Source organism: Gouania willdenowi, chromosome 13 (genome assembly GCF_900634775.1).
Source record: "Gouania willdenowi chromosome 13, fGouWil2.1, whole genome shotgun sequence".
Classification (NCBI taxonomy): Eukaryota; Metazoa; Chordata; class Actinopteri; order Blenniiformes; family Gobiesocidae; genus Gouania; species Gouania willdenowi.
This window is the reverse complement of record NC_041056.1, coordinates 35137054-35164037: the sequence shown is the minus strand read 5'-3', so window position 1 is coordinate 35164037 and position 26984 is coordinate 35137054. Positions and strand designations below refer to the sequence as shown.

Genomic DNA, 26984 nt, shown 5'->3' with positions numbered 1-26984 from the left:
TCTGAGTCTAGGGGAGCTTTTATTCAAAAAGACAAGAAGCAGGGAAGAAGCAGCAAGAAAATAAAACTGTTCAACTCATGCAAACACTGAGCGTCTTCATTGTAAGGCTCTGTGGACGAGGGGCCAAATTCACACTTTTACACCAGTGACATCTCCCAATTTCTTGAAGCCTTGAGCTAGATTCAGCATGTGCACAGCTACAGTATGTCAGCACAAAGTACAGTCCCAGGACAACTACGAAAACATGACGACAGCTTCACCGCGGTGTCAAAAGTTTGCACTTTTTTGCCCCACGTGGATATCGCAAATTCCTCTCAGAGGAAGTCTGAGAAAACTAAGGTAACAAAAAAAGGGCACTTGTTTTTCAAGGTGCCCGTAAAAAAGGGTGAAATGTTTTGCATGACATGTCACTAAAAACAGATAAAATAGCTCATATAACAACTTCAGTAATAAAAGTTAATTTCTTTAATTACATTAAGAAAACAAACTCAAAACATCCAGCAACTGATACAAATATTGAGGAGAATAAAAGCCAAAACAAATATTTTCTGAACGCTTGTACCATAACTGAGAAAAAAAAAAAAAAACCTACACACGCGCACACACACGCACACCCACAAAACAATTCAGGGATCTTTCTTATTGTTCCAAGTTAACATCATATTTTCTGTCTCAATTAAGTGGTTTTTACTTGGATGATGTAAGGGCTACTATAAAAAATAAAAAAAGAAGAAATAAATGAAGGTGTTAACGCCCACTGTTGGTGCAGGAGCTGCAGGTGAAGGAGAGGAAAAGAGGAGGGGCATAGGTCTCACTGGGCCTCGTCCTCCACATCTTGCAGTGCCTCTTTGTTCTGTTCTTCACCTGGAGGATGAGAAACCAGCGTCAGTGCTGATGGGAACACACACACGCACGCACGCACGCACGCACGCACTAAAGCCGTTCTCACAGAACAAAGGAACAGAAAAAGTGCAACACTTCATTCAGCCATGTTGAATGAGGGAGACATAAAAACCAGTGCTCCCAGCTCATCACAGGGTGTGACCAGCAGCAGTAGGATAATATTTTAAAGCTCTTACATTGACTGATGCTGAGTCCAAGTTCCCTCTTTGTCCGACTACAATATTTTGCTAAGAAAACTATTTAAAACAACTATAAATCATAATGATGGAATAAACGAGTGAAAACACATTTTAATGAATCTCATTTAGTTAATAAGTGGAATTAAACAGTATTTAGTGCAGTGGTTCCCAACATTTTTTGGATCATCACTCCATTTTTAAATCAAGAATTTCTGGCAACCCCAAAGACTTTTTTTTCTACAAATAGTTTTTGATCGTATTTTTTTTACTGCATTTTAGGTGAACTACATTTATATTTATTGCAGTAAAAGTATAGAAATTCAGTTGTTTAGGATGGTGTGTTTTCATTAAAAAATAAATAAAAAATAATGGTTACAAAATTTCAGAATCTATTTACATTTTTCTGAAATTTCAGGCGACCCCAGATGGGGTCTCGACCTTTAGGATGAAATACCCTGATTTAGTGGCTCCTGAATAGATTTATTTCTATAGTTTATATCATTTCTGGTCATATCACGCCTGGGCTGGGACCAAGACCGACACTTTGTTAATTTTCCACTCTTTCTCTCGCGCTCTAGTACCCCTAGGGGTACACATACCCCACTTGAGAAACACTGGTATATATAATGACTCCAATTTTCCTTGATTATTGAATTCACTTTTTAAAATTCTATTGGCCATTGGGCTCTAATTGTGCGTTTTGTGATAATATCACATATTTACACTGTATTCTACCCAGAAAAGCTCATAATAATGTTCAAAACCTCTTGCTACGTGTTGCTTTTTGACGAGTGATCATATCATCCTGTGATTAAAAAGAAATGCAGAGCTTTGTCTGAACTCATTAATTTTGAGATTATGAAGCACAGTGTTTATATTGGACAGTGATTCTGGGTTACAAAGCAGGAGACCCAGCACATGCACGTAGAATCATCCTTTGCAAGTTAGAAACATGACGAGCAGCTTCATGTGCCACATCATGCTACGTCTGGTTAAAGCTACACTGTTTATATTGGACGGTGATTTTGGTTACAAAACGGATGATGCACGCAGGCAGCATCAGGGGCAGCTAAGTGGCGGCAGGGGTCTTCTGGGTCCTCAGGTATAGATGGGAGCATCCGAGCAGAACGCCTGTATTGATTAAATGTTGCAGCTGATGTATGTGTTTCTCAGTTATGCAGATTAAAAGGAGAGTTAAAACAACATGTGCACACCTGGAAGTCCAAGTGTTATAATTATTACAATGGTACGACTTAAAAAAAGAAAACTACAAAAACTACACTGTTGAGCATAGGTCCCTCCCCTATGCTCAACAGCCCTTATACTGTTAATACATTTTCAATAAAAATACAGACCAATATTGAAAATGAGAGCAGAAAAGGCCAACAATTCTGTTAATTGTTTTTCCTGATGTGCCACAGACTTGGACTGCATGTGCACATAGGACAAAGGAAGCAGACTCTCCACTAAAACTGGACACATGGTATGTGTGAGACGGAGGAGCTCCATGTCTGACATGCTCAGAGTGCAACCAGTGATCTTTGGATCACTTTCTTGTTCAAAGGTGGAAAATCTCCTAAAAACATTGATCTGAGAGGAGGGAGCTCATTTATTACTGCCTGGAGTGGGTAAGGTGCTTTGATTTCACACAAAATAATATAAGATCAAGAGTGACAAGTAAGTCAGTGAGTGACAGAACAAGTGATTGGAAGAAGAATTCATGTACCCTTTGTTCTAAAACCAAATAAACAGTGTGGTTATTTTGTTTTACCGACTTAAAACCAAAACAGAAAAATCAAAAACCAGACGAAGCGTTTTTCTGTTTTAAAAATAAATCTGGTTCTGTTTGCATGATATCTGGATATTTACAGGGAAACGATGAGAGCTTCGTGTTTTAATCTCACCACACAGAAAATGACTCACACACACACTTTTTATCTGCTGCGTTTGATAAAAATGATCTTGTATCATGTTGTCCACCTCACACTGATGTGTGTCGATGGCATTTAGTTAAGAGTTATTGATGCTGGAACTCTGAATATCTGCCAACTTTACCAAACAGTGTTACAGTCCAAATAGTATCCAGATAAACTGGTGAGTGACTATCGACTGCTGGTGTGAGGAGCAATAGATGTTAGAACTTGTAGGATTTCATATTTTTGCAAAAACAATTACAGCATTTTTGAGGGCAGTAAAAATATATTATTTGCCACTAACGGCAGCTGTCAACACACACAGAAGTTGATCACAAGAAATAAGAGCACCAGTAGATTCATTACACCATATTATTAATTTTATAACAATAATTTATTTTATTATGTATGTATTAATAACGTTTCTAGTCACCAGTTCATCAGTAATGTAACTTATGCATTGCTTTTGTCAGACTTATCAGGGAGTAAAAGTCTGCCCCCGTCTGTGGGTCCACTCTGTGTGGAGAGATTAAAACATGAAGCTCTAGTCATAGTTTTCCTGTAAATATCCAAATATCTCACAAACAGAAGACTACATTTTAAAACTGGAAAACACTGGTTATCTGGTTTTTGATTTCTCTGTATTGGTTTTAAGTCAGTAAAACAAAATAACCACACTGTTAATTTGTTATTTTGATTTGGTTTGATTTTAAAACACAATAACCAAAGAACCAAGGGCACACGGATTGGAGACGTTAAAACAATGAGTGAGTTTTAGTTTTTCCATAGTGCACAAACACACACACAGAGCAAGGCAATGGTAAGCAACACTTACAAAGTACAGTTAACATGGGAAATGAACAGGATTTTCCTTTAGGATTCTACAGCAGGAGAATGAAAGCAAGAGAAGAGAGTCAATGAAGTAATAGTCAGAGGTGAAGGAGTTAATGACCACGTTTACATGGGAGCTTAAACTCGAATTAAACTTAAATCTGCATTAGGTGGATGGTTTATTCCGAATTAAATATTTTATCTTTCTTGTAAACACTTAATTATGCTTGAAGTTCATTCCGGTCGTTCCTCGCATGCGTGACTTGTGGCGATGACGCGCTGGTGACGACATAGTCCAGGATGGCCGCCCGGACTCCAGCAGAAACTATTTATTTAATAAGAGCCTTAAAAGACATGGATCTAATGCAAAGAGTGGATGGACGGAAGCATAAACAAGTGAATATTCACATAGACTTATTACACACACAGACCTCAGCAAACGGAACGGCTTCATCGGTGCTGTGGGGCATGAAGCACAGCTTCTCTAATGACACGCAGATCATTAGAAAGTTAATGTTTCAGTCAACGTCCTGTATAGTAGAGGTAGAACAACTGTTTCATTCTCCAATGGCTTTGATTGACCAAAGTACGGACTTCTCTCTCTTTTACGCTGCTCTCTCTTCTGCTCTGCAGAGCAAAGGTAAACCGTGTGTTATTGTCGAGCTGCTGCTTCAAAACTACGATCAGTTCTCATGTGGTCTGCTATGTTGTAGCTGAAAAGAAAAGGTTTGTGTTTTTTCCCGATAGATGTGAATGAATCACCTTCTCCCCCTGTCCAATCAGAACCCTTCCTAACCCCCAGACCTAAAGTGGAATTGAATAAAGCTGAATGAACCTGTTTTCCGTGTAAACCTAAATTCAGGAATTACTATTTCCATGTAAACACGTAGCCGAACACTTTGATTACAAATAATTTAAATTGGAACAAATAATTTTGAATTAAAAAAAACATCATGTAACCATGGCCATTATCTCCATGTAACAACAACATTAGCTGTAGCTCAGTCACTGAGGAATTATTCAATCAGCTTAAAAAATGTTGTGACATCATCCGTTACATCATGTCAACTACAACAGTTATATTGTAGTGTGCTCTGTTATTCTATGTTGGTAAAAACCGTAGTTTGATCTTTTCTTTTAATTAAACTCCTTATGTTAATGAACCACAAAAAAAGATGAATTAACTCGTCTATGATGAGGTGAAACATCTTAAAACAGGTTCAGCTTTAGTAATTGTATCTTCAGTTTATTCAGACATTTAAGGGCTGACATTTGACATATTGTTTATTTACTCCATCTTTCGTGAATTTTAAGAATTTTCAGCAATTTTATTCACACTTAAAGTGACTGTGGACTTACATAGTTTTAATAACTTAACTGAACTTCAGTTTAACGACAGGCCCAAAGAGAGAAAAATGCTCCACCTGGGTTTGTCTAAAAAGTCTAAAAATAAGCCTGTATTCTAAAAGCAAAACATGATTTCTATCTTTTTATTTAAATATGTTCAATGGATCCAAAACTTTTTTTATGAGTCAAGTACAAAGTAACCCAAGTAGTGCAAAGCTTGGTCTCTACTTAGCACTACATCTAATATGAGTACCATTACCAGTAAAACATTAAAGCTAAAGTGGATCAGACTCGTCCTGTTTATTTCTCTATATATTTCATCTTTAAGGTTACATTGCTGCCATCTTCTGGAAGATGCCATTAGTTACCATTGTTGCATGTTTTTCTATTCGGTGCATTTTTTGATAAAATGCCAATTTGGAACGATTTTCAAAAGTTGGTTAAACTTGTGATTTTCTGTAAACAGCAAGAAATCATGTGTCAGGAAATCAGCTGAGGGAAAAAAGTACTTGACCTCCATATGGTGACATTAATCCTAAAACTCAGGGTTGGTCCGAAAGTTAAATCATTTTCTTGCTCTCTCTCACAATTGTTTATGGAATGTAATGTTTATAATTAGATCTTAAGCATTGGATTACTTTAATTCTAATAATGTAGCACAGGGATGTACAGTATATATACCTCTGCTTCAGTTTAACCAGCTAAAAGTGACCAGGTTAACAGCGACCCACAGTCCAACTGAACAAATGCTATGTTATGGCCTCAACATACATGTTTTATAATTGCTGTTGGCAGTATACCATGCCTTGGGACAACAGTTGAAAGATAGCTTTGCAGCTAATACTGACACATTTATAGAAATGTTCATTAATGTGTCCTGTCCCTGTCAAATAAAAATAAAGAAATAAATGAATAAACAACTGGAAACATGTTATAGTTTGCTGTGCTGCCTTATGGAAATGTCTTTGTATGTGTTGATTAGGGTTGTGTACACAACTTCGGTTTAGTCCTGGGATGATATTCAATTCACTTGATAACTTTTTGGGAGGAGGAAAGTAACGTAAAGCATGGCCTGTGTGTGTCAGCTACGATTAGCGTTCCCGCTCTAAAGCCACCCGTGTGCGGCCACACGCCCTCCTCACTGCGCTCTGTCATTAAACAGATGCTCAAACAGCTTCAGAAAGAAAATGTAGCATCTTCATAGTTTCCACTTGACGCTAATGGCTGTTAAAGGCATTAGCCGCGACAGCCTGAGCGGGGGACATAAAGTGGTCGATTCTCCCATGCTCGCAACACAAAGGCCAAGCAGCAGGGCTGTTTTTGGCTGCGTGTCATTCTCCCTCTGGACTTAACTCAGTCACAGCGCCCCTTCATCCCAGTTACAAGCACTGTGAGTGGAGCAGCCCTGAAATGTGGGCGTTCCCATTCAAATCTGGCCTTAAGCGCATTCTCCCGTCTGCTTAAATTATTTTCCTCTTACGTGCTTCTAACCCTGGAATAAGTGCAGCGGGACAAAATGTGTTACATTTAATTATATTTTATACATCCAGTCCACTCCTTGTCCTGGGAGGGGGTGCGTCGCAGAGCTGGTCAGCTGTGTGCGCGCCGCGGTGCGCGCGTCAGCTGCAGCTCGGTAAATGAAACTGACAGATGTCAGAGTGATTGAACTATTTTAACACTGTGTACAACGTAAAGCCACAGTTTGATCCACTACAAGAGTAAATTACAAGTGAAACATTGATGACAGATGATGATGATGACTAATGCAGGAATGTAAGAAGGTAATAAAATCAGGCTTTCCACACAAACATATGTTAATCTGACGTTAGTATCAGCTGGAAAAAGAGATTTTAACTGTAGCTCAGACAGGAAAATGTGTCCGATCTTCACCCTGCAGTAATCTGATCAATAATCTGATTAAATCAACCTGTTACATTGTTCATCAACTAAGGCGTTTCAAATGAAAAGAGCACTTTATCATTTTCATGGATTTCAATGACATTTACAAGCATCAGGAAAACTCAATTTTCTGTGATTTCTAAATAGCCCCCAAATAATGACATCATCAATTTAAAAGTTCTTGATATTACAAATACAATAGTAATAAACACTCAAGTTAATCTAAGTTTATTGCATTTGAAAGGGTGTAATTACATTTTTATGACATTACATTAGTGGTTGATTTGGTCTAAAACATTGTCGATAATATCATCATCCTCTGGCAATAATTTGTGGGACAATATGTATGAGAAAACCAGGAAGAAGTCGGCATGGGAGAAACATTTGTTTTCTATCCATCTGCCCATTGTTGCTGATTCACATGGAGTCAGAAACACGTCAGCTCCTCTGATAAAAGCGATACAAGGTGGAATTCAGCTGCTAAGGTGAAACCGTTTCTAAATGCTGGCACTGTGCTTATACAACTCTATATACAGAAGGTAAAGATATTCACTGTGGCTGTGAATTGCATTAAACTGGTTAAAACAGCCATTTACAACCATTGCTGGGAGGTTGGGTTAATGCAAAGTAATGCAAATGCACAGTCTTTGTTTCTGCCCCCTCAGCTGACTGCTCTGAGTCGACAAATACTTAAAAAAATAATAAATCCACACTTTTAAAGTCTGTAAATAACTCAAATGCCCTCTTGCCGACCAGGGTGCCGTGTGCACCGCATACCGGTATGAGGGGCTGTCAGGAATGGCCAGGTTCACAGAAAAAAAAACAGCAGTTTGATTATTTAAGTTGCTCACATATTGAATAAGATGTTATTTTAAGCAGTGGTTTAGTTTTAGTAGCAGTAAAGAGAAAGGAGTTATGAAGAAGGCCTAAGTGTCTCTTACCTTCACCCTGCATATCTGAAGTCCATAACGTAAGGTTGTCACGTAACAACTGCATGATAAGTGTGGAGTCCTTGTAGCTTTCTTCACTCAGTGTGTCCAGTTCTGCGATGGCGTCATCAAAGGCAGCCTTTGCCAACCTGGATACACACAAAGATCAGTTTATGTTCATCAGTAAGGCTCAGCACCATGAATGCAGACAGCATTGGGCAATCGCACCCTACAAACTTATAGTTGCGTGAATAAGGCAATACATCCTCTGAATTCCCGTTAGAAAATTTAAAACATGACACAGAAATGCCTCATACATTTACATGCTCTTTTTCACTGGAAAACGGGTGAATTTCTGGAAAGCAGTATTGATTTAAAAATCGCATGTTGATCAAAATCTGACTACATGTTACGGTTTGACTTGTGATCATGTTATTCTGTGACTGAAAATGTCTGCAGAGCTTCATCTGAAGTGTGTTTTTAATGTGTTGTGGTGAACAAGCGGTTCAAATTATTATGACTGCATTTATTTCTAAAAAGGCTCTGGTACAAACAGCTGATGGTGTATGAGTTCAACTGGTAGTTACTGTACCTAGTGATAAGTCACGACAGAAACATCTACAATCACAGAGCTGAGCAGATTTTGTGAAAATAAAAAGGGTGATTTGCCCATTGACGATTGTTAAAGGTTTTAAAAATAATGATTTGGGACCATATCAGTCATCTCCAAGGTAATTTTCCTGTTAAACGGGTGGTTGAGGGTTAGCAGTGTGGCTAAGGTCACTTTAGCTTAACATCTCGATTTTGTAAATCATCTGAATATTGTAAAATCTAAAATGAATAACAGTAGTTGACTCTAATAACTCTATTCAGCATGTTTGATGCACTTTCATGACGTTTAAAAGACAGTGTAACTTGACACAGAATTTAATAAACCCTGAAATGGAATTTGGGAAATTTTGAAATGTAAAATCTGAGGTCCTACGACAATGTTCAGTGCAGTTAACCAATCCTAAACACATAAAACACACTGCACAAAATCCAGCCCTCTAATAACACTACCAAGTTTGTGACGATTAAAAAGAGACATGATTAGGTGAATAATCTGAAATTCTTTTTACAGTCTGAGTATCTAAGTAAAGACGAGTTGACATGCTTGATGAAACACTAACCTGCATGCGCGGTCGGGTGAGTTGAGGATCTCGTAGTAGAAGACTGAGAAGTTGAGTGCGAGGCCGAGGCGGATGGGATGTGTGGGTGCCAGCTCGTTTGTTGCCAGATCAGTTGCTGTTTTGTAGGCCACCAGACTGCTCTCTGCCGCTTCCTTCCTGGAGGTGCCTGTGGCGAACTCTGCCAGGTACCGGAAATAGTCGCCTTTCCTGGAAACCACACAACAAAAACGGAATCAGAAATACGTTTGTATAGTGTGCATTTCACAGTTTAATGTTGGTGAGGGTTCATTAGAATTGTAATAGCGTAACTGGTCACTAATTACAATTAATCATAATAACTGTAATCTGAATTGGAAAACTCTGTTGCAGTTGTAATCATAACTGAGTTCAGATAATTGACTTTGAAATTGTAATTAGCATGGAAATTCAATACAATTTAATCAAACGCAAAACTGGGGAACCATGTGGTTAATAATTATTAAAATATGTTAAATATCAAGTTTACTTGTTAGTTATCTTGGGATCATTTAACCATTTACATTTTTGATGATGATGGATAATATTTTGTAGTGTATTGTACAGCTGATTTAAGACATGGGTCAAAACTGAGCCGTAATCATAAGAGATGCTAACAGAAAGCTAACACAAGAGGCAGGTTACGTTTTAGGGGCTTTTTTATTAAAGGCTCAGTAATTGTGACTGATTGTATTTCAATTGTAACTGGAAAAAATCAATGTAACCGTAACTGAGCAGTAATTGAACATTAATAATTGTAGTTTAAAAATGTAATTGACCTGAACTTTGGTTCCCAGAATGTGCTGGTTTGTTTCACAATTATAAAATTATAAAAAAAAAAAAAAAACTTTAAACGGCTTTCTCCTGAATACAGTGAGTAGAAAGAAGTCTTACATTTTGTTGTAGAAGACCTTGGATTCTCCAACGGCAGCAGAGGGAATGAGGTATTTATCCAGTGTTGACAGAATATCATTGCAGATATCCTTCAACTCGTTCTCCACCTGCACACAGCCACATAAACACAGCTCATCATTGTAATCTTTACTAATTGAAGCTCTACATCCTGTTCCTGTATGATCACAACGTTATCATCTGTCCTTATTTGCTCTATAACGACCTGCACACACACATCCAGATGTCTTCACGAACAAATATTTACTTCTTAGAACTCAGAAGTCACATTATTTCAATGGCAGTTGAAGCTATCAATGCTCTCAGGGTCACTTAGAGCTGGACGATGTATCAAAATTCAAGATATATCATGTCTTTTATTTTGACGATAATGAAAATGACAAAATCGCCTATTATCATTATATATATATTCTTTATAAATATGATGCCTATTTGACAGTAACCTTGATTGGCATTGCTATATTAGAAAATGTAATATGGCCACCTGTCACTAGTTAACATTGATCATTTAAAACCAAAAATGTCTTTATTTTACAACATAGAAGCCTGACATTCCAGATCAAGCTATCCTTAATTGATCAACCAACAGATTGCTTGTTCTGAAACCAAACAAGCAATCTGACTCATTTTTTATCTAACAGAAGAGCCTCACATGCATGTTTTGGGACAATCTCCTCCATTTCCATAGTATTTTTCACTGGGAAAAGGGTGATTGAATGCCTAGACAGTGACAATTCCGTCATTCAAAACCTCTCGCTACATGTTCCGGTGAGACTAGTGATCATGATATCCTGTGATCAAAAACAAATCCAGAGCTTCATCTGAAGTGTGTTTTCAATGTGTTGTGATAAAGTAGCGGTTCAGATGTTTATGACCGCATTCAAAAGTGAAAAAGCTCTGGTACAAGGACAGGTTTAGCTGTTGGTGTATTAGCTGAACTGGTGATCCTATTACCTGGTGACACATCACTGCAGAAGCTTCTACAACCACACGCGTGTTCAGAGTTTAGTTAAAAAAACGTGACGAGAGTCGTCCGTTAGCCATAATTAAAGGATTCATAAATAATGTCTGGGACCATATCACACTTTTCCATTGGATTTTTTCTGTTAAATGTGTTATTGAGGGTCTAGCTGTGTGACGTGATTTCAGTGTAAACATTCCTTTTCGTAAATCATCTGAAGGATCTAAAATAGTAGCACCAGTTAACTTCTAGTTAACTAGTAGCACTAGTTAACTTCATTACCCTATTCAGTCGGGTTGTAAGTATACATTAGAATCCCAATTTTTTAAAAAAAACCCATAAAAAGCAAACATTGGTATGTAATAAAGGTCATATTTTGGAGAGAAAAAGTCAAAACACAGAATGTTATTATCTTATTTAAGTTGCCAAGAATGTTTTTAACTAATATATTTTCTTCTAACCTTCTTACAAACTGAACTGTTTGAACCCATAAACCAAAATACACTGCATATTTCTTCATTTATCACCATGCAAAGGCAAACAACACACTTAAAAAGAACAATAAAAACAACTTACAATAAAAATGTTCCTGGCTTGGAATTTACAATCAGTATTTTTCTTAAGGTGTGTGTGCGTGTGTGTGTCTCTGTGCCGACAGTTCGGGCTTAATTTTGACCGTTATACCACGGATTTTGACCAGGTTCAGAAGTTGAGGGCTAAATCAGGTGATGTGTTTAGATTAGCGCGAGAAAGCTGCACAAATTAATGCTGACTCGCATAGGATCACTACCTGCGTGCACACTGATAGTGAATAGTGTCTGGTTGAAATGGGGTTATTTGGGTCAGACAGGTTTGGGCTGTGTTCTGTGGGTCTTGGGCAAGGTCTACTTTTTGGGTCTGATTAAAGCTCTTCTCCCACCGCTGCTTTTGGTTCAGCTGAGTGTGCGGCTGAATCAAAAGACCGTAACGTCTAAACAAGCGTTACTAAAACAGTCACAGCACCCTCTATTGTTTAAGCAGCGTATTGAAGCACATACTGTGCTGTATCCATTTTAATATCCCACTATTTGCCTCAATTTTTAACTGATTTACAGGGTTTCGACACTTTTTACATAATTTTTCAAAATTTTCCCAAAAAATTTGAGCAAATTTCCATGACTTAGTTCGGAACCACTAAGATCTATTCTACCAAAGATGAGCGTGCCTTTCCAGTGTACTAGTGTAACAGAACTGTACGAGTATGCCATGGTTAGTAGGAAAAATGTTCGACAGGGAATGCAAGTTACTTATCTATCATATAGCATCGTACAATTACCTTTGACACCAATTTTGCAATATTTTTTAAATAACGATGCATCAGATATTGAATGTAATATTAAACAACTACTAACTAAGTGCTACCAAGTTTAATTATAAGATTAAAATTACAAACGCGATGTGTTATAGGGTTATGGGACTTGATTAACGTTCCATAGTAATAGTGAAGGTTAGATTTTAAACATTAAAAAAAGGCTACATTTCCAAAACAGTTAAATTATTCCATGACTTTTGAAGACTGCAAACTTTTAAATTCCATAACTTTTCCAGGGGACCCTGGATTTAGGATTTATCCTTACATCCCTGCTATTCAGCATGTTAGGCAAGATTTCAGGACATTTTTTAGCCAGTAAATTCATCTAAACAGGGAAAGATGATGAAATAGAATGAAAATGAAAAAGTGGAAAGTGACGCATTAATGGATAAACCCTGAACCAAAATTTGGTTCAGGGTTTATCTCAGAATACTAACAAAACCTTGCAATTATATGTGTACATATGTTAAGTTGCATTTAGGTACTGTATGTGTATGTCTACATGTATGTATGTAATATTGAAAATTGAGGATACCAATGTTTATTTCCTCTAATCTCTTTCACATTCTTTTACATTTTTGTTTTCTGAGATGTTGATGAGTGTTATAATGTGAATGCTGAAAAGTGGTGGATCTTGCATTCTTCAATAAAAAAATATCAAAAAAAAAAAAAAAGAATACTAACAAAACATGGCGTCATGTTTTGACATGAAAAATAAAAGCGTAAAACAGGAGCTAACACGTTTTATAACAAACCACATCAAACTTGTCTAGTGGAAAACTTGTGTAATTTGGGACGTTGATGCTAATGTGGGCTGACAAGTTCAAAATGACAAACTTTCATATGAACTGAATGATTTTATTTGGATGTAGAACAACTAGCTATACTGCACACTGTAAATGCCAACACAAGTGAAGGCTTCAATCAATGACTTAGCTGTTCTCTGCACGGTGGCCACTAATGATGGGAGTTGCAAAGCTGAGAGGAAACCACAGAGCGCTACTGATTTATCACCCAAGTGACATCCTGAGTGTTTATTGAGTGCTTTACCATTTGCCTGTATTCCCGGATCATCTTCTTCTTCTCCTCTGTAGCTTTGCTCTCCTCCCGCTGTTCAATGCTGCTGATTATCCTCCAGGACGCTCTCCGAGCACCGATCACATTTTTGTAGGCTACAGACAGCAGGTTCCTCTCTTCCACTGTGAGATCCACACCCATCTCTGCAACCTTCTTCATGGACTCAACCATCTCTGCACAGAGAAAAACAAACAAGCTGTTAATGTCTCAAATCAATTATCTAACAGTTGAAAACACTAAAGAGCTGCAGAGGTGGTAAAAGTACTAGTCTTCAATACTCAAGTAAAAGTATAGAAATGACTCTTGTAAAAGTATTGAAATTGCTCCCTTACTTGAGTAAAAATAAAGTACATGCTACTAAATGTACTTAAGTAAAACAAATGTCCCTTCAATAATAAAACTGGGTTTTTAAACCAGCAAATTTCATATATTTTAGATTATTTAAGAACGTGTAGAACACTGATACATGGAAACAACTAAAATCTATTACCTTTGAACATCTGGAAAATTTAGAACTCATAGATAACATTTGTCGGTAAAACGTGTCAGAAAAAAAACAAATGCAAATGCTCAATAAAACCCAGAGCAGCTTTGAGTTTAGCATTTTTAAAAACTTAAAAATGTTAACCATAAAACTAAGGGACCTGCCTAACAGAAAAAGGTCTCAAACTACCACATTATGCATCTTTTTATGTTGTGACCTCATCTTCAAAGGTCTTAAAACCAACCAGCTTACTTTTTACGTTTGGCCCCAAAAGTAAAAAGTTGCCAAAAAAGTAAATACTCAAGTACATACAGCAGTAAATACTAGGGGTGAGTATTGGCAAGGATTTTGCAATACGATACGTATCACAATACGATGTAATCACGATATTCTACCCAGTTAATATCAAAATTAATCATAGAGATGAAAAATCAAGTTGCTGTATATGTTCATCAGAAGATACTGATCAGTCAGAGGACAAATTAAATAAAAACTATTTGCTTCAAAACATCCTATTTATTATTAGTGTTTTTGCATATTTTCACTGAAAAAAGAAAATGCAGTGTTACACACTGCCTACATAAAATAAAGTGCAACAAGTTTCTTTTCACTGAAACTACTGTGTAGAAGTCTCAAAGTAACCATGACAACATAATGACAGCATTGTAACGACTGTAAGTGAGAACATTAAGGATAAATCACCCTGAGTTACTGATAATGCACAAAGGAAATTAATAATGTATCCTATTGTGTCAGTTTAATAAGCACTGATCTGAACAGACTATATGAAAATAAAATGTCTGCGCATAAATAAATATGGCAGGTATTAAATTGACATAAAATCAATTGCATCAAATAACCATTGCAACACATTGAAAGCATTGTAAGCACTGAAATATTGCACAAATACACAAAAACATTGATTAAATACCCCCCAAAAAATGTTTTATTGATGAAAGAAATTGTTTCTCTGCTCCATTGTTGAATTTAATCAAGTTTAATCATGTTCCTATGTAGACAAACTGGAAAAGAGCGTCTTTGCTGTGTTAAAGCAGGATGACAACCTAAGACTAGGCAATATATTGAGAAAATTACAATATCGCCTATATTGATTTTTTTTCCTCATAGATTTTTTGTATTAAAATATTTGTTTTAGGAGTCGCTGCTTCAATACTTTTCAGAACAGCATGAAAAGCACAGTTGGATGGATTTCTGAGTTTGTCCTAATCCACACCTTCCCCTAAACAACCACACTGCAGAACTCACTCACACGTGCTGTCCCTTACAGGAGAACAGCTAAAGTGGCTTGTACTGTGCAGCTGTTTGTTAAGAAATGTGTCTGTGTGGCATTTTTCATGATCAATTTTAATTCATAACTGTCTTTCTGGTAAGACTTGAATTAAAGACAGGAAATTGTGTATTTTTAACGACAGTATGTAAAAGCACTTTGACCTAGGGCTGTGCAATTAATCGAAATTTGATTACGATTTTGATTATTACACCCAAAGATTATAAAATTAACAATTGAGAAAAAACAATTGTAAAAAATAAAAATAGTCTTTTTTTTTTTTTTTTTTAAATGTTTTACTCGCTACATAAATCAAACCCATGACACCATGTTATTAATACTAACTTTGAGTTGTTTAATCCATGCACGTGCAAGCTCCGCCCCTCTCAAAGCCAAAGCTAGCCTACAAGCCAACACAAGGAAAGTTGTTGCTAATGGTCTTGAAACATGGCAGGAGAAATGCAGCAAAAACGCCTGGTAAACAAGTGGCAAATCAAATTCTCTTTAATGGGAACTCTGGGTTTGATGATGAAGAGTAAAGACACGCGCAAAGTGTTTTGTTTTGTGCAAAAGTGAACATATTTGATTTTAGTGTTAGAAGAATTTTAATTATGTTTACAGAATATATTTTGTTATTTTTGAACTAAAAAAAAATAAATAACTTTATGGTTGACAAATAATCATTTGAATAATCGTGATTTCAATTATGACTAAAATAATCGTGATTATTATTTTTTCTATAATCGAGCAGCCCTACTTTGAGCTTGATTTTTTTTTATATGAAAAGCACTTTTTATAAATAAAAATTGATTGAATTATAACGTATATCATCATTTTGAGAAAAAATATTAAGATATAAATTTTAGTCCATAATGCCCAGCCCTACTAAAGGCCCAAACATATTCACACAGAATGTCAGCACTCAGAGCTTTCAAATTCTCAAAACACGCTAAGTATTTTTACTGGGTTTGATATATATTCTTACATATATTCTTCTCAAGGTACATAACGTACAACCCATCTTTGTTATTTTCAAACACAAAAACATCACACACTGTATCCCCCACAATAAACAGAATGTTTCACCATGCAGGTTGCTGTTACATTTAATGTGGGTCGATGTGAAAAATACATGCAGTGTTTTTTGTGACACCAGGGGGAATAACAGCGGAATCGGCACGTACGTTAAATTTTAGCTTTGTGCTCACTGGCCTTGCAGAAGTTTACGCAAACCAACGAGTATGTTTAGTCCAAGGATGTTTGAGCTTTTAGAAGCATGAAAAATAGAGAAAGGTGTAAAACAAAAATGTCAGTGTCGGCCGAAGACGATGTACGAGAAGACCAGATTCCTGAAGACGCTGTACATTACTTTACTAGTGAGGAGGCATCTGACATTAACTCCTCCTACACCGTTTGTCCTAATTTAACAAATAAGTCAAAAAATTCAAACATTTTCCGAGATTTATGCTTGTACTTTTATAATATGTAATTTTTTACTTTACATTTTCTCTTGCCTATTCATTTTTATTGGAAATTTCAGCTTGTTCAACTTTCAAACCCTTCATTCCAGCCATTCATCAACTGATTTTGATCATTCAACCTTTAACATGTTCAACTAGTGCCTTAAACCCATTTCAACCTTATTGCTAATGTTCAGCTAATGTGAGGTTAATGTTAATGCTAAGTAAGTGCTAATGCTATCACTAGGCTACTGGAATGCTATACTAATGCTAATATGAATTATATGCTAATGTTATTCTAATACTATACTAATTATATGCTAATGCTAAAGTTAATGCTACCTAATTCTAATGCAAATTTATGCTAACGCAAACTAATACTAACTCTAAGTTAATGCAGTGCGACACAGGCCTCACTTACATTTTCTTCAGGAAATTCAAATATTCTAGTTGTTTCTTTTTCCTCTAATCTTCCACACAGAATGAATGGCCTTATATACAACTGCAGTACTGATTACAAAATGGCCTGTGCCTAAAGCAGATGTTACAGGAAGTATAAAAATTTAATACATATTATTATTTACACAAAACAAGTCCCAACATACAGTATACCTTCACCAAGAGTAAATATACAAAACTGCGACCAAAATGGTCGCATATGCGAGCATTTTTTTTAGTGTGTGCGAGTGAACATTTTATCTGGTCGCATCCATGCAAGTGCGTATTGGGTGACGTTATTTTATACAGAGCGGCTGAGCGCTTCATCACGTCCCACAGAGTGCACTACTTTCTCTTTCTCCGAGCTGCGGGATTACCGTAAAACCGTCTATAAACAGGCACTGCAAATTGGCTGATGGCTAGGTTGACCGAGGATTTCGCAGTGGAGGCTGACTTGACTGCAGTGCTGCGGGTGAGGAGACGGTGCACACTCACACAACTTGGCTGCAGGTAATGCAACGGTGAATGTGCCGAGTATAAACACCAATGTGCTCTTTTGGAGTGCGCGCGGTCTGTGAACGCAGCCAGACATAACAAGTCCTTCACTGCGTGCGCGCTCACATTGAGAGCAGCAGTAAAAAGGAAGCGCAGCGACAGAGCGTATACGCTCATAAGAATCAGCATGGAGGGGCCAGAACTGATGACTATGATGCCAGGCCAGATGTTCAGCTGTGGTTCTTCCAGGGCAGGGGTCTACAACCTGCGGCTCTGGGGCCTAATGTGGCCCTTTGACTCTTTTGCAATGGCTCCCTAAAATATATATATATATATTGAAATAAATACTTGTTTATTTTCCAGAGGCTATTAATGACAAAAAAAAAAAATCAAGGTATAACAATTTCTTAACCTAAAATAAATGCAATGACTCAGCACCTTCCTACTTCACCTACAGACCATCAACTTTTCTGCACCTGTGGCTAACCTTAAGTTTTAAATCCCTGGTAAAATAACTAAACCAATAAAAACACTATTCTGGAAGAAAATAGAGATTTTAATTGTGTGGGAACAGATTCATTTAACCACCAATGTACAGGTTAAATATGCATGTTTTATGTGTGACAAGAAATGAGTAAATAGCATATCTTGATCACATGATCATGTGTTATCAAATTCAAGTTACTTTTTGTAGCCTTTCAAAGACATTAGCTAAAAAAATCTTCTTTATATAACATTGTGTTCACGTAAACTGAGATGTGTAAGAATTTGAAGATGAAAGATACTGTTTTATTTCTTGATTTATTTTATTTTAAACTGTTTTTAAGTTTCCATTTATATGATCATTATAAATCACATCAAATTAAATCAAATATTATTCTATATAATTTTAACTTTATATAATATAATACACTATTATCTTCATTGAGAAGGTATTTTAGGCTCCAGGAGGACTTTAATCCAGGTGAGATGAGGTTAAATGGTTCCTTGTAGAGTAAAGGTTGTAGACCCCTGACCAGGGGAAGAGGGTTAGGAGACCCCACTATAAGAGCTGGACCCTCTGAATTTAATTCCATGGGGTGAAGCAATGCAGATGATAAGTTGGTTATGCTACTGTTAATTTAATTCAAGTACAGCCTTTCTGCAAAATAAAAAACAGAATACATGTAACCTGTTATGCTTTGCTGTTAATTAAAAAAAAAATGTTCAGTCTTCTTTTAAAATTATATAAAATAAATCACCTGTTATTTCAGCCACTGCTTGTTGCAGAAAAACGTAATATTGTTACTAAAACAATAAAACATTTAGCAAATATATCTCGTCATTTTCAATCTTTACTTCATACAAAACTACAGTACACCAGTTAAGTCAACTATTCATTAGCATGCATGTCTATGCTGTAGACCACCCCCACCCCCGCTCAAAAAAATGATGTGACCAAATTCTGTGCTGGTGCGACCAACTGAGAAAGTTAGTAGCACCAGTGCCACCACTGGAAAAGAAGCGTATTTACAGTACAAAAATAAAACTCCTGTTAGTGTGTGATCTGAACTTCTTATCCTAAACACATGGTGTACAATTACAATTTAACAATTCCATTAACTTTACGACTAATGGCACCTCAACGTTACATTCAGAGTATCTCCAAATACTGCAGCTGTGTCTCATCCATCTCCAGTATCTAAAGAATGGACAGAATGGACTTGGCTTCTGAATTTCCCATATTCCAAAAAAACCAGTTTCAGATATTGTAGAGAAAATAATCTGAAATGTGAAAAATAAATATATTGAGATTTGCATTAAAACTCCACGAGGTTGCTCATAAGCTGATTTTATACAATAGCATTTAAAGTTCTAATTATAAGAGGTCAAGAAAGGACTCGGTTGGGAATTATAGGGCCACTGTTTTATAGGGGTGTCCCGATACCATATTGATATTTTGAGAATTGGTCAATACCAGGGTTGGGGTCAATTAGAATTATGTAATTGATAATTAATTACAATTATAACGTAATTATGATATGATAATTACTATGATAAAAAAATCTGTTGCAATCATGTTTGAATTGCAATTGAGTTCAGATAATTTACTTTGTAGTTGTAATGAACATTCTATAGAAATTGTAAATTTACAATTTAATTAAATGCAAAACAGGGGAGCCATGTTATAGTTCTATGACTTACACATACGTAGTTTATCAAAATATGTTTCCGTCTGTTCTCTTGAGGATTAATTTATCTTTTTTTTTTAATTATTTTTTCTATTTTAAATCAAGAGATATAGTACTCACATAAAAAGGCTCAGAGGAACACAAAAAATATTAAAACTAATAGTTTTATTGATTAGGAAGCCTGAAAGGGACTCAGAGATGAGAAACAAATTAGATGATAGATAATATTTTACAGCTGAATAAAGACATGGGTCAAACTGACCCATTATAAGAGATGCTAACAGAAAGCGAACACAAGAGGAAGGTTAAGTTTTATGGTGCGATTTATGTCAGGCTAGGTAATTATGATTAATTGTAATTGAACTTTAGTAATTAAGAACATAATTATATTTGACTTCCAAAAATAATAATTGTAATTTTAATTGTAAAAATAAACACATTTTTTCTATACTTACATTTTAACTGATTCATTTAAAGAAGAAATTAAACGACACTGACAGAAAGATAACCTCAATAAATCTGATTAACAAAAACTACATATCGGAGTGCTTATGTAATTATTTTATTTATTTGCTGATCTTGGACCGATGTGTGATATCAATATTGGATCAGCACACCTTTACCCTTTTGATTAATGACTTCAAAAATAGGAAAGGCCAATGGAAATTACAATTACAAGATTAGATGTTCATTTAGCAAAAGCTTTTATCCAAAGTGACAGACAACACGAGACGTTAAGATTAAAAGACTTGCTCAACATCCCACAGTGATGGCCCAGGTTGGATTAGAACCTGTGACCATCCAAATATAAGCCCGCTTCATTAACCGTTACAGTTCCACCATCACCACGTTGCTCGCTGTGGTGAAAACAGGGTCAATTACATTTTACAATTACATCTTCAATTATCCATGTTTAATTACAACTCAATTAGAATTACAGTGACCGACATTTTTTCTATTTACAATTAAAATTACAACTATTATTTCCCCCAGAAATTCAATTACAATTATGTTCTCAGTTACTAAAGTTCAAATTTAACTAACCACAATTACAAATCTTTTCCATTTTTTTTTGCCTTGCCTCTGAAATGTGGGTGTTTTTCAAATTTTTTCATGCCTTCCTGAATTTTCACCCCAGTTTAAGTGTGCTCGTGATATCTAACTAGTTTTTAAGTCCTTATGATAGCCTTATCTCAGAAAAAAATTCCAGAATTTCTGCATTTTTATGCCTTACTATAACCTTATCGCAAAAAATAAAAATTCCAAAATGTTTCTATTTTATTCCTGATCACAAAAAAATTCAAATTGCAAAATGTTTTTATTTTAACGCCTTACTATAGTCCCATCTTAAAAATAAAATATTTTCCCCCATTTGTATGCCTTATCTAAAAAAAAAAAAAATCCAAATGTTTTCCATTTTCATGCCAGTTTTTATAGAATTTCCATTATCTGAACTCAATTACAAATTAACCATGATTACAACAGCAACACATTTTTTCAAATACAATTACTATTATAGTTACATTGTAATTGTAATTAATGATCAATTACAATTATAATTGACCCCAACGCTGGGTGAAGAGGTCTTCATTAAGAACAACCAGTCATGAAAATCTCCAGCATCCATCCATCGAGTTCTAAGAAATAGTTCCAGTATGGTCCAAAAGAGAAACTTAATCTATCAAAGAAGTCCTTCATTCTACTCTGCAGCATTTTCCACTTAAAAGATGCAATCATTGCACAGTAGGGATGTAACGATTCACTCAACTCCCGATATGATTCGATTCACGATACTGGGTTCACGATACAATTCTCTCACGATTTATTTTACAAAATGGGACTGTACGCAATTGACTGAAAAATATTCCTTTATTTTTTGAGGGACAATACTGTATTATTTTCCTTTTGTTTTTCATTGTCAAAAGAATCCCTTGATAAACTATTCAAAACAATGCAATTTAACTAAAAATAAATCTTGAATGAAATAAATAAAGGAATACAAATGAAGAAGCCTATTAATTTAAATTCTGGTTCTATAGTAAACAATGCAAAACTGCATCATAGCTTTTTTTCTTTTTAAAAGTGCAACTGAAAAAGTATTTTGTGCCTTAACAATTGGACTTCAAAAAAAAAAAAAAACAGTCATTTCACTGTATTTACGTCAGATATTTATTTGAACCAGCAGAGGGCGCTGGTGACCCAGTGGTCGGTTGGCATGCAGAAATTCTTGAAGTGAAGAAGAGATGCCATGCGCTAGCAGACAGATCTAATAGAAAAACGTGACTTACAGATATTCACGTATATTTACAGATATTCTTTCGGTGCTAAAGGGGTAAGGAATCATTTATGAACATGTTTAAGAGTAGAAGGCGGCCAGAAAGAAAGTGGTAGCAGATTCTGCCCGCCGCCAAAACACTACTGGACAAGAGGATATAGCACCCTCTGCTGTTTAAAAAAGTACTCCGATTCAATTTTCACAGTATCGATGTCAACCATGATACCTATGAATCGATTTTTAACTGCCTTACGATTAATCGTTACATCCCTATTGCACAGCAATGGTCTGACTCCGCAGTCAGAGGAGGTCCACAGAGACCATGGTTTGATGCCCAAGCACTAGTAAAATGTTAACTCTTACACTCACCAGATCATGGAAATTCCTCCACTTTTTCACAAAGAAAGCGCCTTGCTGCATTCTTAAAATGCTTAAAATGTAATTATTTTGCACTATTGTTGTTTATTATGGTATTTTGATGCTCATCTTGCAACCCAGCCGGGACACACTAGTGCAGTGTTTTTCATAGTTGGGGTCGTAAGCCCATGTGTGTAGATTTTTTTAGGAAACATTACTGATCAAAATTATTTTCTAATTATCAGAATTTTTCAAATGAACATATCACACAAAATAAATATCAAAAAACTGTATTCTATACTTACAGTTCTCAAATATAAATCTAGTTTAAAAAATGCAGCATAAAAAGATCTTGTCGCTACTTTATTTGTAAAACTAATAAAATTGATCAAAAACTAATTCTAGCCCCCCCCCCCCCCCCCCCCCCCGCTAACGTGGGTTTGAATCCCACTTTTGACATTTTTTCATTTAAACATACTTTACACCGCAAATTCCACCTTTAAAAATACATATGACAAAAAAAAAAAAAAACATTTTAGGTTAAAATAAAAGGGTTACTGGGGTAGCTAAAAATAAATATGAGCTAAAATACAACTGACGGAGCTTTAAGTCACGTGGTGCACCTATCACGTGATCTAAACTGGCCAATGAGTGGAGCTGAGTATGCATAGAGTGGCAGTCCATGGATATGTTTAATGTATTCATAGCCACGGTCTAAAAAAAAGTCCATGGGGTCACCAGAAATGTGGGATATCAGACTGGGGACACGACCCGAAGAAGGTTGGGAACCACTGCACGTTTTATACGTTTACATAATACTGTAAATAAATGTGATATGCTGACTGAACCCATTAAAACCAGGGCTACATCTCTCCTCAGGCATGTGTCCAACAAACAGGATGCTATGTATTTAATCCTATTTGAAGTGGAAGGTGTCATTTAAAGGCGTTGGGTTTAAATAATAAATATTTAGAAAGCTAACAGCAGTCAGTGCGGAACAAGAGCACAAATGGGTTCACATTCCAGCAAGGTTAGCACTCATCCAGTGAACCATAAATCAGTCTGGAAATACACAGGCTCCAAATCCCGTCAATGAGTCATGGTACTTTCACTTGACGTTACCGGGCAACGAGTGGCTAGTGGAGCAGGCAGGCGTCTAAAAACAGCCTGGACACGACCTGTAATGGTATGACAGTGAGAGAGGCCCGTCCGCCAATCGATCCTCTGCAGGAGGGGATCAGCCCACCCAGTGGACAGCTGCTGTCCCACCAAACCCACTGAGATCACAGGCTCCTCTCAACTCAAGCCTGCTCACATTATTCACGTTTCTAACCTTTCTGAGTCTCTACGTCTACCACAATGATCATGCTTCATTTGCGCTATTAGAGGTGGAATATGATTAAAAACGTGTTCCTGGTGGTTGGTAGGCTATAGTGAGGCTGTGATGCGGCAGCAGAGCTAGCTTGGTGCAGGGGAGGCACTCCTGACAGCTCACGCTCCACTAATCCGCCATTTTGTTATAACCTCACGATTAGCGCACGTCTGTCACCTTCATGTGGTTTCCCTTAAAGTTGAAATGTCTCACACAATGGGTGGTGTCTCTACGCCCCGGTAGTTTCCATAAAGGACGGGTCGTGCGTCACGACATAAAATGGTTAATAGTCAAAGCAGCCGCTGCCGAGTTGCTATGCTAACGTTAGCATCTGTCCCCCGGAGCCGGCCTTCGGTGTTGGGCTTACCGTCATAACGCTCTGCCTGCTCGGCCAGCTTAGCTTGATAAACCAGGGCATCTCGCTCTTCCATCGTGAAGTGAGACGCGGGTAGCGTTAAAAAGTCGTAAATAGAAATGAAATATGCCTATAATATAAAACACTGCGGCTTGCCAGGACGACTGAGAGTACTGGAGAGCGACTGGTTAACTTGATGAGCTGAGTCCCGCCCCACCGGCAGCTCTGCGGGGAAGGCGTAAACATGGCGACCGGCTCCATCCGGGTACCCACATACGCTCAATAACCTGCTCGTTTTTTAACAAACAACAGTTAACATAATTAATATAAATTGAGTACTCTAACTGTAGTGTACAATGAAATATGAAACACATTATTTAAAACGACGGAGTGCTGTCATTTTAGGGTACCACTGAGTCTTTGCTACAAATGGTTGAATACTTTATGTTTTTACTCGGCAGGGTGGCCAGTAGAGCAGGGGTTCTCAACCGTGGGGTCAGGAACCCATTTGGGGTCGCAAGACACTGGGAGGGGGTCGACAGATGCCTTCAAGAAACTAAGGAAGAAAAAAAATAAAAATAAAAAAAATATATATATATATGTGTGTGTGTGTGTGTGTGTGTGTGTGTAAAATTTGAACCTATTTCTGCTTATTTTACCATTTTTCAGCAAGTGCACCAAACTTGCCATATTTTAATCTATTTTCATCACTTTTTCTTGCCATATTTTTGCTCCAATAATGCATTTTTGCTACATTACTCCCATTCCTACCACTTCAACATCAAATGTCAATGCCTTTTCTACACATTTTTTCCACTTTCAAGACTTTTTCGCACTTATAAACTGTGTCCACCACTTTTCCTACTTAATGTCACATATATTGATCCATTATTGTCACTTTTAACCTCTTTTCATCATATTTCATGTTTATTTTTTATTTATTTTTTGCCAATTTAACCTAATTAATTTGTCATGTCCATTATTTGCCCCCTCCCCTGATTCTGCCACATTTAAGCCAATATTGACTCTTTTAATCCTTTTTACCACTTTTTCTGTCTGTTTTTGCCCACTCTAATTTACAACTTTTAAAATCCCATTTCACCACCTTTTCCACCATTTTTGATAACTTTTAACCCAATTTATTTTGGATTAAATCAATGATTTACATCTTTAGGCTGACTATATACAGTACTATGGTGCAAATAATAATACACTTCCTAGATAACAGTGAATATTATTGAGATAAATAAATAAATGTGTTATCACAGATTCATAGAACAATGGACCATCATTTTGTTGACTTTATGGATGGACCTAAAAAATCTCTCCCCTTTATTCCCCCTTATAGATGGCCCTGTCTCCACATGACTGTTCTTCAATGTTCAACCACTTTCAGGTACAGTGGGGGTCCCTGGTCTCTGGAACCTTTATTTTGGGGGTTACGCATTGAACAGGTTGACAATCACTGCAGTAGAGGGTTGTAAAAATTGTGTGAACCAACTTTAATTAGTTAGTTAAATACAAAATAAAAAATCACGTTTTTCAACTAATAAATGTTTAACTACTTTATTATTTGTGAGAACAAAACATGCATAGTTGTTGCAAAAAGATTGCACTTCTCAGTGTTAACCTTTAATGATAAATGCAGACATTGGGGGGGGGGGGGGGGGGGGGGGGGAATTAAATAATGATAGATTAAATGAATAGATAAATAAATACAAAATAAGAAAAACAACAATCTGAATTTATCAACTAAAACACTGGTGAATTGCAAGGCTGTGTGTTCCGCCTCTTTAATGGCTACACCTACGAGTGAGTGGTAGGACTCTGACTATTTAAATAGACACTCTGAACACAGCAAATCCAGAAAGCATAGAATTAAATGTGTCACATCTACCTAGCTGTCAAAATGATAGGTGCACACAGCAGAGGTTGACAAAGTAGGCATACAAAAATCAATGTCAATACAAGTAAAAGTAGCTCAGTCAAAATATTAGGTGAAAGTACAAAAGTAAAAACTGAAGTAATTGCATTAAAAATTACTGGAAGTAATTAAAAATGTCAAACACTGTTTTAATCATAAGTGCAATTAAGAAAACTGATGCACAATCTGACATGTGTACATTACTCCAACTGAATAATGGTGTGTGATGTTTAATTAACAACCATAACATTTAGCTTTCTGTTTAGAAACCACATCTAATCAACCAAATATATTACCATTATTCGCAGAATGAACAAAGCTCTGTTCAGTATAGGCTCAACATCTGACAAATAAAGACAAGAAGTCTTAGTTAACTGATGTCGCTGCATTCACCAACCAATAGAACTGTTTTATATAAGAAATCAAATCTACCACTAAAAATTGTATATTTTCATTGCTTTTAGAAACATTTGAGCATCACAAGGTATATGATATCTAACAAGAACTAAAGAACTAAGGATGCATTGTTGAGTGCATCTTTTCTTTAGTTAACCAGACTTTATCTTGCCAGCATAAGTCGCTGGTTTTTCCAGGTAAAAACCTGGACCATGGGCCATTGGGCAAGGGATGCTTAGGTGGAGTATCTTCATTCTTCCATCTCTGCCAAACCGATTGTCCGAACAGCAACCCCTATTGCACGTGACCCACCTCTCTCTGACTTGCTTTTGCATTGACGAGCATGACATATTACAGGTATGGTAGAATTGGGTCAAGCCATATGAGGTTCCAATAAAGCTTTTTGTATTATGAAGATGTATAAAAACTGTGAACTGACAGGTAGTGAAGGGGCAACCTTGTTCAGACCACAGTGTCTTA

At 36.5% G+C, this 26984-nt stretch overlaps 1 protein-coding gene across 2 annotated transcripts; it reads right to left on the bottom strand.

Annotated features, from left to right (window-relative positions):
* Window positions 1-24412, bottom strand: ywhae1 (tyrosine 3-monooxygenase/tryptophan 5-monooxygenase activation protein, epsilon polypeptide 1). Of its 2 annotated transcripts, XM_028464435.1 has the most exons (7): window positions 24197-24412; window positions 13463-13662; window positions 10083-10189; window positions 9174-9380; window positions 8014-8150; window positions 3831-3876; window positions 1-864 (listed from the first exon to the last, which is right to left on the bottom strand). In XM_028464435.1, the coding sequence occupies exons 1-6, from the start codon at window positions 24258-24260 to the stop codon at window positions 3869-3871; spliced, it is 723 nt and encodes a 240-aa protein (XP_028320236.1). In that variant the 5' UTR covers window positions 24261-24412; the 3' UTR covers window positions 1-864; window positions 3831-3868. The 2 variants fall into 2 exon arrangements, with proteins under 2 accessions (XP_028320236.1, XP_028320235.1); XM_028464434.1 differs by lacking the exon at window positions 3831-3876.
* Between the last annotated feature and the right edge of the window lie 2572 nt (window positions 24413-26984).

Bases quoted from the DNA above. Each gene is read 5' to 3' on its own strand.
- ywhae1 (XM_028464434.1), bottom strand. From the start codon at position 24,260: ATGGAAGAGCGAGATGCCCTGGTTTATCAAGCTAAGCTGGCCGAGCAG. The intron at 13,663-24,196 runs GTAAGCCCAACA...TTCTCTGTGCAG, and splicing joins GCAGGCAGAGCGTTATGACG to AGATGGTTGAGTCCATGAAG. The intron at 10,190-13,462 runs GTAAAGCACTCA...GGCTGTGTGCAG, and splicing joins TCCGGGAATACAGGCAAATG to GTGGAGAACGAGTTGAAGGA.